General features: G+C 32.1%; 3 protein-coding genes across 3 annotated transcripts; all 3 read left to right on the plus strand.

Moving 5' to 3' along the window:
• The first annotated feature begins 117 nt into the window (after nucleotides 1–117).
• On the plus strand, nucleotides 118–4,351 carry LOC108484547 (kinesin-like protein KIN-4C). The gene is made up of 13 exons (XM_017788368.2): nucleotides 118–254; nucleotides 376–542; nucleotides 948–1,058; nucleotides 1,134–1,247; nucleotides 1,336–1,416; nucleotides 2,009–2,080; nucleotides 2,187–2,280; nucleotides 2,364–2,395; nucleotides 2,705–2,778; nucleotides 2,899–2,961; nucleotides 3,060–3,204; nucleotides 3,318–3,737; nucleotides 3,915–4,351. The coding sequence occupies exons 2-13, from the start codon at nucleotides 405–407 to the stop codon at nucleotides 4,050–4,052; spliced, it is 1,482 nt and encodes a 493-aa protein (XP_017643857.1). The 5' UTR covers nucleotides 118–254; nucleotides 376–404; the 3' UTR covers nucleotides 4,053–4,351.
• Nucleotides 4,352–7,291: 2,940 nt separating this feature from the next.
• On the plus strand, nucleotides 7,292–9,867 carry LOC108484574 (uncharacterized). Its single transcript, XM_017788400.2, has 3 exons — nucleotides 7,292–7,506; nucleotides 8,059–8,608; nucleotides 9,383–9,867. Exons 2-3 carry the CDS (start codon nucleotides 8,146–8,148, stop codon nucleotides 9,430–9,432), a joined length of 513 nt encoding a protein of 170 aa, XP_017643889.1. The 5' UTR covers nucleotides 7,292–7,506; nucleotides 8,059–8,145; the 3' UTR covers nucleotides 9,433–9,867.
• Nucleotides 9,868–10,897: 1,030 nt separating this feature from the next.
• Nucleotides 10,898–14,934, plus strand: LOC108485217 (protein NETWORKED 2A). Its single transcript, XM_017789054.2, has 2 exons — nucleotides 10,898–11,432; nucleotides 12,328–14,934. Exons 1-2 carry the CDS (start codon nucleotides 11,333–11,335, stop codon nucleotides 14,781–14,783), a joined length of 2,556 nt encoding a protein of 851 aa, XP_017644543.2. The 5' UTR covers nucleotides 10,898–11,332; the 3' UTR covers nucleotides 14,784–14,934.
• The last annotated feature ends 260 nt before the right edge of the window (nucleotides 14,935–15,194 follow it).

The following is a 15,194-nucleotide window of genomic DNA, read 5'->3' on the forward strand; positions in this document are numbered from 1 at the left end:
ATATCTTTTTTTTGGTCGAATAACCTTCAATTTTAATATACAACAACAAAATCTCACCTAGAAGACTAAAATGAGAAACTCTCCATTAGAAAAAGCTGACGTGGCATCATAATACAATAAAAATACTATCATTAGCGGATATTTTATTATTCCCCGAAAACGAAATTCAAAATTTGATTTTTAGAAAGAATTGCGCTCCTTTCTCCCAACTCTAGACGCTAGGCTGAGTTTAGGCAGACCAAAGAACAGCTCTGGTATCCTATTCCTGCTTTTTTCCACTTATTTTTCTTGGAAAATAATTTATTGATCGACTATTTTGCAATAATATTTGTTTTCGATCATTTTCATCTGAATCATCGTTGCTTCGGTTTTCAGTTCACTTTTCAGGTAAAAGAAAAAAGAAAATGAAGAAGCCAAATCGTCGTTCTAAGCAAAAGAGCGGCTCCGCTGATTCTTCTACTTCGCCTTTGATCGTATCGGGTGAGAAGGGAAATCCGGCTAATAGGATCCGAGATTTGGAGCTAGAAAATGAGACTCTTAAGGTGATTCAGTGATTCGATTTTCTGGTTTTCATTTTTGTTCTATTTCTTTTCTTATAAGGTGAATCTCTGGTTTTTTTTAAAGTGAGTCTATTTAGTTGTTTTGAAATGCAGGAATGTAATAGATCTGATCGCAGTTGAGTGAACAAAACTGTTGTCCTCTTTAAAATTTTATTAATCTAGTGGAATCTGTTTGGTTGCTAAGAACATTCAGGGTAATGATTTAGGGCATTGAGATTCTAGTGATTCCGAGGAAATACTATTGAATTGTGCTTTTATCATTTACATTATCGATTTGTGGTGATTGAGGAAGCAACTAAAAATCTTATTAAGACTGCATCAGATGATTAAATGTAAAATTCAGTTTTATGCCTTCAACTTTTAATAAACGTGTTTATGGAATGGCAGAGGGCGATTGAGGAGCTAAGGAGCAAAGTGGTTGACGTTACACCAAACTCCTGTGTTGGTGTTCAAAAACTGGATCAAGGGCATTCTCGAAATTCAGAGACCTCTACGAAGGTATTTGTTTCACATCTTCGTTAAATGGGGAATTACAATCAAGGTTCAATACTAAGCTATGTTCAACATTCTCAGATTGTGGAGTTGAGGAAACTAGGCATACAGTCTCAACTCTCGGCAAAAAAGCCTAAATCAGATGAAATGTCAGAACAGTTCCAGGATGAGATTCAAAGATTAAAGGTGCAAAAGGTGAGTACTTGATTTAGATGAGCATTTGTGTAGAACTATGATATTCATTTTGTTGCTTTTATTATCGCTGGAAGTTTCCTTTATTTAGGTTCAGCTCCAATGCAAGATGAAGCTTGAATCGATGCAGTTCAGGTTATGCAAGGCTTCGCTTGAAAAGGAAATTCTTCAGGTATGTATTTTTTTCATATTAGCCGTGCTTAAATGATGCTCTGGTTATCACCGTAAATCCTAGGAAATACAATGCTTATATGTTTAGGTTTTACATTTTATTCTTTCTTTTCAAAATGACTGTGCTGGGTCATATTTTCTGTCTTATCATTGATATGTAGTTAAGAACGACCTTGTGATGTTCAAGTATTGTGATTACTGATTAGCATCTTTAATACACTGGCATATGTTATTGAGCTTTTCTCTTTTACTCTGAATGCTCAATAGATTTTGTATTCACTCTTAACGTGTGAGATGCTTAAGCAATTCAACCATACAAAAATGTTCTGCATGAGGCATACAATAAAAAGAAAACAAAAACTCTTAATGTGTCTATGCTGGTAATTACTTTGTTTTCTTCTGTAAGCTGAATATTAGGCATATGGCGCTATCTCAGAACTGCCCATGATTGCTCACCTAATCATCCTTTTCGCATCATCTGTTAAAATATAAGCTGTTCTTCCTTAGTTATTTCAAGGAGACGCCCTGTGAGATAGCAGTTTTTTGCTGGGAAGGCTTCATCATATGTTAATTATTCATTTTCCTTTTAACAGCTTAAGAAAGAGCAAAGGAGGAACAAGTATGAGAAGCATGTGCTCTCAACTCTCATTCAGAGGCAAAAGCATGTATATCAGTCTTCTTTTTATGTTACCTTACTTTATTTTCTGTTGACTAGTATTTGGTAAATATATTCTTAAGTTTTTTTCCTTTTCTTTTATGCCTCTATCTTAGGTATTGCAGCAGAAAACAAAAGAAGCTTTTGTGGCAGCAAAACGTCTAAAACAGCTAACTGAATCTAGAAAGGCTACATCTGGCAAAATAGCTGGTTAGAAAATAAGAAGTCCTCCTATATATATATTTAGTTTGATTATGATTTATTGACTTCTCGTTTGTGTAAACCATAAATAGGTGCTAGAATTGGCATCAACATTGGAACTCAGGTATGTGTTATAGATCCATGAAGAAATGCTTTCTTTTTGAACATGTACCTTAGTTGCAATTGGTTGAAAAGGGATTTGTACATGTACCCTGAGGGGTTAAATGGATCATCATGATGTCATGCATATTCTTTTTATTTTTTTAACTGAATGATAGAGGTAGTTTTCCACCATTTTATACTGCATCTGAAAGTTGATTTTAGTGTTTCCCCCCTTTTTCTCACTCTTTATTTTGTGTCTATGGGGTTGGAAGGGTAGGGGCAATTGTTTGATGATGGTAATGATGGTGTTTCTATAATGGCACTGATGCAGGGTATTGAGAATGACTTTGAAGCCAAACTGAAGCTTGATGAAGTATGTTCAAAATACGAACATCGAATTGAAAAGTGAGTTCTGTAAACAATAATTCCCCTGTAGTCCTGGTTTGAATCAGCTATGGGATCATGCTTGAAGTTCACTGCTGGCTTGATTTGTTTATACATAAATAAGTGTACATTGTTTTCTAGGATGGTTGATGAGATAAAGAAACTCAAGCTGGAATTGGAGATGCTAAGGGAGGAAAAATCCAGGTAGGATCACGCTCTTGCTTTTTCATTCACCACAAAGGTTGCTTTGTCCTTTTGTTACTACTGCTCTAATGATTATTAAATCTGTTCTTTCCTGCTAGTTCAAGCTGCAGGACAGGCGATAATGAAACTTCCATAGATGATTCAGAGTTAACAGATCTAAGAGAAGAAGTTGCTAAACTAAGTTGTATGGTTAGCCAAATGAAAATGTCAAAGGCACAACTCGTTCCAGCAGATAGGTCACAAGTTAGTTCAGTTTCCTGTAGCATGGTGCTTTTAATTTCAAACCATAGATACTAACATGGAATAAGATTCTCTTTATAATATCTAATCGTTGAGTTTTGATGTTTGTTAATCAGGCAGACTTGGTCCAGACTTCTGTTTCCATTGGGAGTAATATTCATGCATCCGGCACAGATGCATCTGAATCTGAGTGTTCTCAGGGAAATACTTCAATGATAGAGAAACCTTCAGGAGTGTGCTGCTCCTGTTCCAAAAAGTCTTTGTGTAAGACCCTCAAATGCAGATGTCGATCAGCAGGGAGCAGCTGCGGGGCGTCTTGTGGCTGCGCATTGGCCAAGTGCACGAATAATAAAAAAGTTCCTTTCAAATTGGACGACATACCACAACCAAAGATGCCAGAAGATATCGTTGAAGAACTGAAAGGCACGATTCATGATACTATCCTGATTCAAAATAAAACTGTTAAAAACATTCCTGATACAAATGAAGACTGCGGATCTAGAAAGCAGCCATTACGAGAGATTGGGAACACAATGGTATGCTTTCCTGCCGCACACCTTTTCATGTCCACATTTAGATATTAGGTACATTAAAGATTGTTTGAGGGTCTTCTTCCCTAAGATTGAAATGAACAAAAGCAGAAGAAATGGTACCCTATGCTTAAGTAACAAAAATTTCCTCTGGTTGCTAATGACAAGTTCGAATTCTTACAGGTCAAACCAACTGCTGCAAAACTTGACCCTAGAAAGAAAGGCCAAAAAACAGTCATTCAGCCTGATACTAAGGATCAGCCATTACCTGTGATAGAAAATACAAGAGGAACAAGAAGAACAAACAAAATTTCAGGTTAGCCCTTATAGTATTTTTTCCAAGTACCCCGGAAAATTATCTGAAAGTGTACGAGTTACTTGCTCGAAAGCATTGTACTCAGGCGAACTATAGCATTGGCTACTAGAGGTATTCCTTTACTAAGTTTCACATGGGATTTTGAGTGTTTTTTCTTATTGAAATAAGCATACAAATTTTATAGGGAGAGATGGGTTCGAGAACAAATTTTGAGCTTTAAACATGTTGCTAATGGTTGTTAGAACCGAACTAGACAAAAGGATTGAATGAAATTTTGAGCAAACCATTTGGAATCAGGACAAAAGGGTTGAATTGGATTTTGAGGGAATAATTTGGAGCTGAAAAAAATAGATTGAGTTGGGTTTTATAATTTTTTAAAATATTTTATTGAATTAAAACCGAATTGATAATCTAAATGTTTAAAATACAATGGCAATAAGCCGAAACTTGTAGGACATATTGAAGCGACCATGGTGTTAAAATACGTGGAAGTTATTGAGTTCTTGGTATTAGATGAAGTATTAAATTTATGCCATCCAAATTTAGATTATTTTGATATTATCTTCAAATAATTTTTCTTTTTAAATTTCTTTCATCAAGTTCATTTCCCCTAGCCTAAGGTTTCTTAAAAGTATCCAAATAACATGTCTTACAAGGGGTTGTTGATTCGCTTTGACATTTAACAACCAATAATTCCAACCAAAGCTTGTACTTGTAGGTGACTCAAACTAAATAATTAGGCTATCAGCACTTGTACTTTATCAAAGTTATATATTTAGTTTTTGTATTTTAATTTGGTCATTTTAGTCTCTATATTTTTCAAAATTTAAAATTGTAGTTTTTATCAAACGATAATTGTTAAATTTATTAAATTTAATTTTTTATTTCTAAAATCTAATGCGACAAATATATTATTATATGTATAATACTATTTTAACTAGTTATTTTCACATATTACTCAATAAAAATTTAATTAATGGATTAAAGATTGGCATTTGCATCAAGACTAGGATTCAAAATCTAAAAGCATATGGACTTAGAATGATCTAATAGGAGAATATAGATTAAATTTACAATTGTACATATTGTATAGGACTAGTCATTGAATTTAACTAAACTAATTTATCTTCTACTATTTGAGTTAGGACTAAATTTTAAAATTTGAAAAGTATAAAGATCAAAATCGATCAATTTGAATAGTATAGGGATTAAAATTGATAAAATTAAAATATGGAGATTAAATATACAATTTTTACAAAATATGAGGACTGGTATCAAAAGTTAACTAAATAATTGTGTCGAAATATGATAAGCTTATATCGAGTAGACTTATTCATATTGTGATATGAATTTTCTTTTTATTATTTTTATTTAAATTACTTGAATTATTAATTAAAATTAATAAAGTTATAATGATTAGATCTTAATTTAATTAATATCAATATAACTATTCTCATAATAAAAAATAAAATAAAATCATTTTTATATTCAATGACTTAGTTTGATTCATGTTGATCCAATTTACAAATTTTTTTGTCCAATAATTTCTCTGTCCAAATCAAGCCGAAAAATTAGGCCCACTTGTAAACAAATGTGGGTCCCTAAGGCTTCACATTTATTTCCTAAAGTCATATCATTCATTTCACAATCTTATTATATATGGCCAACATTTACTCATGCACTAAAAATATACCAAAGTTTTACACTAAAAAATAATAGTGATTGGAAAATTTTAAAAAGTGCATAAGCTTTTGTCACATAATAGATCTTTCCATGTGCACCATTGGTGGGGAGTTGTCGTCTCAATGATTCAAACAAAATGGGATTTTCTTTTGAAAGATTTTGGGAATATTTTTAGACAATTTTTCGTTCTGGTGGAGAAATGTTAGCCAACCAAAGATTTTGGTTTATGATGTTGTCCTTTATCTTTTTTTTTTCTAAAAAATAGGTTAAATTTTGTTTTTGGTCCTTGTAATGTGCATAAATTACGATTTTAGTTTTCAAAAGTTGAAATTTTAATCTTATCAAATTGTATCTATTAAATTTATTAAATTATAATATTTTCAAAATTTTACTTGTTATTTTCATATATTACTCATAAAAAGTCTAGGTAATAAATTTAAGCAGTGCAAAGATATGTCAATATTAAAATTTTAAAATTTAAAAATATAAGAACTATGGATGATCAAATTGAAAAATATAGTAAATGACTAATAACAACATTTAACCGAGGATTTAATTGCTTCCATTTGTCTTCGTACTGCAATTATAAAATTAATAGAATATAGAGACTAAAACTAACCAAATAATAAAATATATTTTAATTGATATTTTATATAATTTCATAATTAAATTTAAATCTTAAAAATATTTTTATTATTTAAATGAAATTCAGACCCAATCAACTCAAAATAATTTTGTATTTATCTACGTCCAACTCAAATTAGTGAAATAATAATTTAATTAAATATCCTTTTAAGAAAATAATAATAAGTGATAATCATTGTAAACAAATAATTCATTTTTGCTAAAAGAGGATAAGTATAGGAGAATCAAAGACTTCAACTTATCATGGACAAAGCAATATTTTATCCATCAACTTAATAATTTTTTCAATTTCCTATTTAATTTTTTAAAATAAACTATAAAAATATTTTTATTCTATTTTATTCATTTAACGATTAATCTTTTCGGTAACTGACGTGGACCCTTTTATTGGTTTAATATTAAGTTTAGTCTTATAATATTTACACGTATTAATTTAATCTTAAATCTAATTTTTTTTATATGTTTAACCTTTAATTATTTTTTAATTAGAGAAAATGGGGGAAATTAGAGACAGGAAAGTACGGCGCAAAGAGGTTGGAATTTCCCGGGAAGTGGGCATGGGTTACTTGAGCTACACTTACACGTTTCTTTCGGGTCAAACCCGCCACGTCAACCTTTCTACCGCCCCACATTTCTGACCTGGAAATCGATTTCAGTCAAATGTCGTTAATCCTCTATACCCAATCTCATTTCTAACAAAATAATCCCACTTCTCCCCGTAATCCGTAACTACAAAAAACTAAAAGTTTATATCTGAACTCCAAAAAATACCCTAAATTCATTAAATTCAAAAGTTTCCCCCTACTCTTGAGCTCATGGAATAAAACTCCCTAGTAAATAAATCATAATTTTACATTATTATTATAATATTATTATTTTCACCTGCTGTTAAAATATATAATCGGCTGATATTAATATAAACCCAAAAAGAACTCTTCTTTTTATCTCTATGGGAATCTTTCTCTTTTTAAAGCAAAAAAAGATTGATTCTTGGAAGTGAAGTGAGGTTAAAAAATTTGTAGAATTTGGATTCCATCACCGTTTTCTTTTTTTCCCCTTTTTTATTTTCCTTTGCAGATTATCTGAAAATCTGGGTGGTATTTTTCTTTTACGTTGGGTGGCTTTTTGAAGGTACTTTGATTGATTTTTTTTTTTCTTTTTGTTCTTTCAAGTCTCCATTGAATCTTCCTCTTTTTATTTGAAACACAAGGAACAATGTTTGGGTTCTTTTTTTCTTTTCCTCTTTTGCTGATAAAGCTTTAAAAGTCTTCCTCCTTTTCTGTATATCTTTAAATGGCTTATTTTGAGATTTATTTGAAATTCTGTTCGGAACTGATTGAGAAAATGTAAATGAAAATTTGAAAAAAAAAAAAAGGAGAGGAAAATAGGTAGTCAAATTTGAGAAATCTATTTTTAGCAGAAAAGGGTTTTTTTTCTTTTCCCTTTTTTCGGATATTTCGTTTGATTTTTTATGGGACCGGTTATCACTTATTCTCCTTTGAAATTTGTCTAAATTCCTTGTACTGTCTTTTTTTATTATTTTTTTTCTAGCTAAAAAAATGGAAATTTGAGAGGAATCCAATTTAATTTTTAAAGGTTTAAAGTAAAGGGTTGCTTTTGCTTTAGAGAATTATGATTTCAATGCAGTTTTGTTTGAGTATGTGATTTTGTTTTTAAATGCAGAAAGTGGTGATCAAATTGCCTATTTGTTGGTTTTGGATTTTGCTGGGGATTTGCATATTAGATTGAGCTATAGCTGATTATATACATATGGCTGTGGCTTTTACTCACCTTTCATGGTGGTTATGGAGTGGTAAACATCAAGAACCTAGAATTGCTAATGGATCTTCTTTAAGCTCGTCGCCGGATTCCGGTTTATTAGATTCGGATAATCTGAAGTTTCCATTGGTTAAGAGAGCTAATATGGCGTCTTCATCTAGAAAAGTTAGGAGGAAATGGCATAGCCGTGAAGAAAGAAAGATTGATAGGGAATATGATGTAGTTATTGTCCCGTCGGACGGAGGGTGTGTTTCGGGGTCCGAATCCGATGGTTCAGATTACTCCATTGGATGGATGGAACCTCATGGACCTGGTTTCAACAGTGATGATGAATCAGACAATAGCTTTGCTGTGTTGGTTCCATGTTATGGTCATAGACAAGATGATATGTTGGAAGATCCAAAGAACAACCTTTTGGGTGCCATTGTCAACATTCCTAACTATTATTCTTCTGGTATTGTCCATTTCTAATTTCCCAAGTATTTGACTGTATGTTATATATATATATATATATGGAAAAAAGGTTAAGATGTAGGATAGGATAGCACTTTGCAGGTCATTTTCCATTTGCTAACACTATTTTTGGCACTATGAACACATATGGAACTTGTTTAGTTTTTTTTTTTTTAAACTTATATACTGTTGAATTGCTTGAATTGTTCAAGGGGTCGACTGTAAATGTACCATGGAAGCTTTTATAGTCAGGTTGAATTTTGCCTCCTATACTAAAAAATAGGCAAATTAGTCCCTGTATCTTAGATTATAGAGCAAATTAGTGTGGTATTTATAGTTACACTGGTTTTTTAACAATACAATTGGATGGAATGTTCAAGATTGCATTAGGGAAAGTAGGGAGGACTAACAATACTTGAGGTTTTGGACGTTGTAACTCATTGATAGCTCATCTCGATTTTGGACGAGCCTCTAATGAACTTTTATTGTTGTTCGGTCTAGCTCATCTCGATTTTAATGTCAGTCAGAAGATAATTGATTTTATTGGCATGTTGCTCTTGTAAGTTCCTATATCTGCATCCCTATATATATATTTGAGTGTGCATATAATGTAGAATTCAGGACCTACTTTGGCCGAAATGGTAGCTGCTGTTCATCTTTTGTTCATAATGTGTTATGTTCTCCAATGTGATGCTGTAAGCTTTCATAGAATTTGTCCAAGTGTGTATGTCATTATGCTAACTCTGTCTGTGTCTTATGTTTCTTCAATGTGAAGCAAGCAAAAATTACGTGGAACAGTGGCTTTCATCTCTGCAGACTAGCTAATATCTCAGACTATCGAAGATTCCTTATGGATCTTTATTCTATTACTCCATCTGCTGGAACAACTTGGTCTCGTGTTTCATCGTCGATATAAATATTGTATAAAGGTGCTGTATATACTGTAAAACTGAAATCTGAGCTATTATCAACTAACGAGCAGCAAAAAACGGTAGCCAAGAGACATACACGATGTGAATATCAGACCAGACATTTCCTTTTCTGCTGTTTCTTTCGGGAGCTGAAGATCGGTGTTTGTTCATTTATGCGTGTGTGTGATTCGTTGGGGGACTTCACTTGGAGCATGAAAGTTGTGTGTGTGTGTGTGCATTGAATTCTTTAGTGTAAATATAGTTTTTTGTACTTACTAAAAACCGAACCAGATTTTATGCTGTATGATTTACTGTAAATAATATGTGAATAAATTATTTTGTACATAAACATTAGTTTCTTTCTCCAAATCAATGGCTGCCCTTGTTGTCCTATGATTAAGACATTATAATGGTGGACATAATAGCTGAAGCTGTTTTTGTTTTTGCTCGAAGATAATTGATATCTGTTTCATTTCACATTTCTCGACTTTAAAAAGTTACAAAACGATCATTTAATTATTCGAAAGTTTTTATTTAAGTTATCAGCCTATCAATATCGTTGTTGTATGATCTTTTTCGTTGAAACCGCTTGTGTCATTGAAAGCTCACATTCTCCTTTGTTATGATTAATTGCTTTTTTACGAAACAACTTGAATATCATTAATTTGCAAACTAAAATTTAAATCGTTGATGAATACTATCCAACGCATCGATTGTTGAATCATTATTTAGAACTCGCTAATCTAAATTTTAAAAAAAAAAACTTAATAGCTCTACGATAAATACGAACTTTCAAATAGTTTAGCGACTTAAATAAAAATATTTGAATAGCTCAGCGACTATTTTATAACTCGTTGAAGTTAAATGATTAAAATATAAACTTGTTAATAATTTAATCCAAAAAGGCTAACCAATATTTTTAACAACATGTAATTTATTACTTATGTAACCTAATAAGATAAATACATGTGGAAAATAATAAAATAAATAAATCATACATGAAATTAAAAATAACTATTAATTTAAAGAAAATAAATGTCATTAAACAAAAAATACTGAATGTGTGCATTCATTTTAAAACTTTTTTATATAATTATATTTATTTTTGAGTTATTTTTAACTTCATGAATTATTTATTTGTTTTATTATTTTCATATGTAATTATTTAAGTAATAATTACATCTTATTAAAAATATTTTATATATGAAATTCTACATCATCTCGTTAACTTGTTAAAAAACAATTTGAAAAAAGAATAAAGTTAATGGTTAAAAAAGTTTAAAAATATAATTAGGGTCATTTTGATAAGACATGTAAATGTTAGTGGCCAAATTTGTTATTAAGAAAAAAAAATGGTTGTGGCAAGAGGCATCCGTTATAACAAATCTGTTGAACAGAATGGAAAACGAGATTTTCGCAAAACTTCTGTTTGAACTATCTTTCCAAAAAAACAGTGTTTGTTTCTTGAGAAAAATATGTACACATGGAAAAAAAAAGAAAAGAAAAGAAAAACTGAAAACTGAATGGAAAGAGAAAAAAGGAAAAAGAAAATGATTATAAAAAGAAAATCCCAAGCAGGCAAATGAAGATGAGTGGAGGTAGTGCCATATGGATAAATCCCTATTTCTATAATTGAGGAAATGAAAAAGATTGAAAGTCATTAACAAGGCGAGCTATGTTCCCTTCCATTTCTTACCCATCCGATGCAGGTTTAGCCAAGTTTGATTCTTGATGATCTTCAAGGCAATCCCTTTTTGGAAGGAATTAGTTCTTTTTCTTTTTCCTTCCAAAGGGAGAAGCATATACCAATACACATGATGATGTTGCAGAACGCTGCAAGCAATGCATATTCATGGTGGTGGGTTAGCCACATTAGAACCAAGCAATCAAAATGGCTTGAACAAAATCTTCAAGGTAAATGCCTTTTTGTTTTCTTTCTTTTTTTTTTTTTACAAATTTATTGGTTTTTTTGCACAAATATCACAAGATTCACAACAATCCAGATTGTTTGGTCCATACCCTTCTTTTGTTTGATTAAATATCAGTAAAAACACCGCTATGTTCCTCTTAATTTCGAAATTGATCGGAACAATTTAAAGGTTATTTTCGAAATAAATTTGATTGAAGTAATAATAAATTTAGTTATTAAAGTTTACATATTTTGTCAATTTGTTGAGTTAAATGAGTTTTTAGAATCAAGACTAAATTAATAAAATATATAAATACTGAGGGTTAAATTTATTATTGTATCGATCAAAATTATTACAATTGACGAAAGAGTTTAACACTACCTTTAATTATCCTTAATTGCTCACTTTTAAAATTCATAGTTCTTATTTTTTTAGAGGGACCAATTTCAAAATTGAGAAGGGCACTTCTATTTTTATCTTAAATATTTGTTTTTTAAAACTTCGGTTATGAGCATTGTATATTGTATATATCGGTGAATGAATTTGAGAGATCCCTTTATTATAGGCATTTGATCAAGTTAGTCTCTTTACTATTAAATGGATTCATTTAGTCGCTGTAATATTAAAAAAATTAAATAATGTCAAATTGGAACAAAATTAATATTTATTGATTTAAATAGTAAATGTTAATTTTATTACAATTTGAATTTTTGTTCTTTTAATAATACAAAGACTAAATTAAACCATTTAATAATAAAGGGTTAATTTGATGCAATTCCAATAATACAGGGATTTTCCAAGTAGTTTAACCCATGTATCTAACACGAAAAATATAGTTTAAAACTTATATTTTTGGGACCCATTTTTGTTCTAAAAAGATTGTTGAAAATGAACGATAGATATGGAGGAGAAAGTGAGGAGCATGTTGAAAATTATTGATGATGATGGGGATTCATTTGCAAAAAGGGCAGAAATTTATTTCAAGAAAAGACCAGAACTTGTAAGCATTGTTGAAGAATGTTACCGTTCTTACCAAGCATTAGCTGAAAGATATGATCATTTATCAAAAGATCTTCAACGTGCCAATCGAACCATTGCTACTGTTTTTCCTGAACAAGTCCCTTATTCCCTTGATGATGAACAAGATCAAGAATCCCCCGGTTCGAGAGTTTGGTTTCATAAAGGAAAAGTGAACAAAGCTTTAGGATCGGCGGTTCCGAGTTCGGGGTTGAACAAAGACGAGGCACTCGATGAAATCGATAAGCTGTCGAAGGAGATTTCAGATATGGAAACTGAAAGAGAGTGTTTGAAGAGAGCATATGTGGAAGGGTATAAGAAATTTTGTGAAGTGGATAATCAAGTAGCTGAAAAGCAAAGGAGAGTAAGCAATTTACGGGTTGAGTTCGGGCTTGGATCCGTTACCGATGATAAAGACGAGTTGCCGATCGAGGATGTGAATGTGGATTCCGAAAAGATTAAGCATGTACATTTGAGATTTGAAGCTTTGAGGAATAGATTTAGTGCTCCACAAATAAATCAGCAAAAGAAGCATGTTCCAAGTAAGAATGTTGATAACAAGGTTCATGAAGTTCTTATTGTTGAAAAACAGAAACATGAAGTATCGCGGAACGAGACCGATGAGAAGCTCGACGTAAGCTCAAATAATGCTTCTCGTATGATGTCTGAACTTGTAGTGAAAATTGATGAGCTTGTACAAAGAGTAGTTAATTGGGAAACTGCATTTTTGTCTGAAAAGGATTTAGAAAAGGGATCAAAATCTGATGCGGATGAGGTCCCGGAAGAAGACAAGGAAGCCGAGAAGGAAGGCCGGAAAATCATAAACTGCAGGATGAACTTGTTGGAAGGGGAATTAAGTAAAGTTAAAGATCTTGTGGATACTGTTGTACACGAAATTAACGGCCTCAAAACACATTCGGCTGCACCGAGTTGTAATGTTGATCATTTATCAGTAAAAGCTGAAGCCGATTCTGATGTCGACGGAGAAACCGAAGATCATCAAATCGAGCAGGCTTTGAAAGATAAGGATGTTTCAGTTGAAGGGAAAAACAATGCTGCTTGTGAAACAAGCAATGTGTTTAATGCTTATTCGAGTAAGGGTCCGGTTTCTACCAAAGAAGATAAAGCAAAGAAGCAAGACTTGTCGGATATGGCAAGCAGTATAGCAGATGCTGAGATCAACGAAATTGAGACCGATGACGAAGAAGAAGAGCAACCGAACTGGAGGCAGTTGTACTTGGATGGACTCGATGACAGAGAACAGGTTGTAGTCGACAAGTACTCTTCGGTTCTTGAGAACTATGAGGAGGTAAAAAAGAAGCTTAATGAAGTCGATAAGAACAACCGGGATGGGTTCTTCGAATTGGCTATGCAGATAAAGGAACTAAAGAACGCAGTGGCCTCTAGAGATAGAGAGGTTCAATCTTTACATCGAAAAATCGGGTTTTTAGATGAAAACAAGTATGTATATTCAATAGAAGACCACGAAGTAAACCATGAAAGTCCGAGCGAGCAATCTACGTTAACCAATTCTATCGAAGCATCACCTTCAGAGCAGGGGAAAGATGGATCCATTAGAAAAGAAATCACAGTCGAAGTCGGATCAACTACACACGGAAGTTCCAAAGAATCATCCGAGAAAGCAGGAGAAAACAACAAACCTACAAGCCAATCAGTCGTAGAGAACAAAATTAGATCAAGTATCGACGAATTACTCGAAGAAAATCTCGTTTTTTGGTTGAGATTCAGTGCAGCTTTTAATCAAATAAAGAAATATCAAACTTCAGTCAATAACTTGAAAGCCAAGTTATCAACATTGAGAAAAAGAAACCATTATGAAGGAAGGATGGAACATATGCAATCCGAAATCCGACCCGTTTATTGTCAGTTCCAAGAAATAAGAACCGGCTTAACACTATGGTTAGAAAACAATGGAGTTTTGACAGATGAAATTGAAAGCAGATATACCTCCATATGCAAAATCCAAAATGAAATAGCTAGTGGCGATGAGTTGATGAGTGTATATCAAGCAACCAAGTTCAAAGGTGAAGTTACGAACATGAAACATGAACTTACCAAGGTATCTAATGAATTAAAATCGGGGTTTGAACATGTGTGGCAACTCAAGCATGAGGTTGAGAAGCAAATGAACAGCTTGGAGAAAGAACTTGGGTCCTTAATATCATCAATGTCTCAACCATCAAAGCCTCGGAGATCATCGATGTCTCGAATTCCGCTTCGATCATTCTTGTTTGGAATCAAGTTAAGGAACTCTAAGCAATCAAAAGGATCATCAATGGTTACAAGCTACAAGAATTTAAGTAAGTCTTCAAGATAGACACTTTCTTCTTCATTCCCTTTGTATAATTTTATTAGACACCATTGTTGAACAACATGTATTGTTATATTCTTTCTCCAGACAGAAATTGTGTGAAAACTATTTTTTATTTTTAATGTTATCTTTCACTAGTACCTTAGGTTGAGCAAAATCTGATTTGATTCAAAAAACTTGATAAAAAAATTTAAATTTTGAATTAAATAGTTCGAGTTAATTGAGTTATTCGGATCAATTCGAATAAAAAATCAAGTTTTTTTCGGTTTAACCCGAATATGAATTACACAATTCGAATTATCCAAAAATCCGAATAAGAAAAGGTAAAATTACGTCGTTTCGATAAATGTTCATCTTTTCTAAAGTTAAAAGTCAAAACCATTAAATTAAAAGATAAAACTACGTCGTTTTAATAAA

This window comes from Gossypium arboreum, chromosome 6 (assembly GCF_025698485.1).
Source record: "Gossypium arboreum isolate Shixiya-1 chromosome 6, ASM2569848v2, whole genome shotgun sequence".
In the NCBI taxonomy this organism is placed as follows: domain Eukaryota; kingdom Viridiplantae; phylum Streptophyta; class Magnoliopsida; order Malvales; family Malvaceae; genus Gossypium; species Gossypium arboreum.

Coding starts and splice junctions, on each gene's coding strand:
- LOC108485217 (XM_017789054.2), top strand. CDS start 11,333: ATGATGATGTTGCAGAACGCTGCAAGCAATGCATATTCATGGTGGTGG. Junction 11,433..12,327: donor GCTTGAACAAAATCTTCAAG/GTAAATGCCTTT, acceptor AATGAACGATAG/ATATGGAGGAGAAAGTGAGG.
- LOC108484547 (XM_017788368.2), top strand. CDS start 405: ATGAAGAAGCCAAATCGTCGTTCTAAGCAAAAGAGCGGCTCCGCTGAT. Junction 543..947: donor TAGAAAATGAGACTCTTAAG/GTGATTCAGTGA, acceptor ATGGAATGGCAG/AGGGCGATTGAGGAGCTAAG. Junction 2,779..2,898: donor TACGAACATCGAATTGAAAA/GTGAGTTCTGTA, acceptor ATTGTTTTCTAG/GATGGTTGATGAGATAAAGA.
- LOC108484574 (XM_017788400.2), top strand. CDS start 8,146: ATGGCTGTGGCTTTTACTCACCTTTCATGGTGGTTATGGAGTGGTAAA. Junction 8,609..9,382: donor TCCTAACTATTATTCTTCTG/GTATTGTCCATT, acceptor TTCAATGTGAAG/CAAGCAAAAATTACGTGGAA.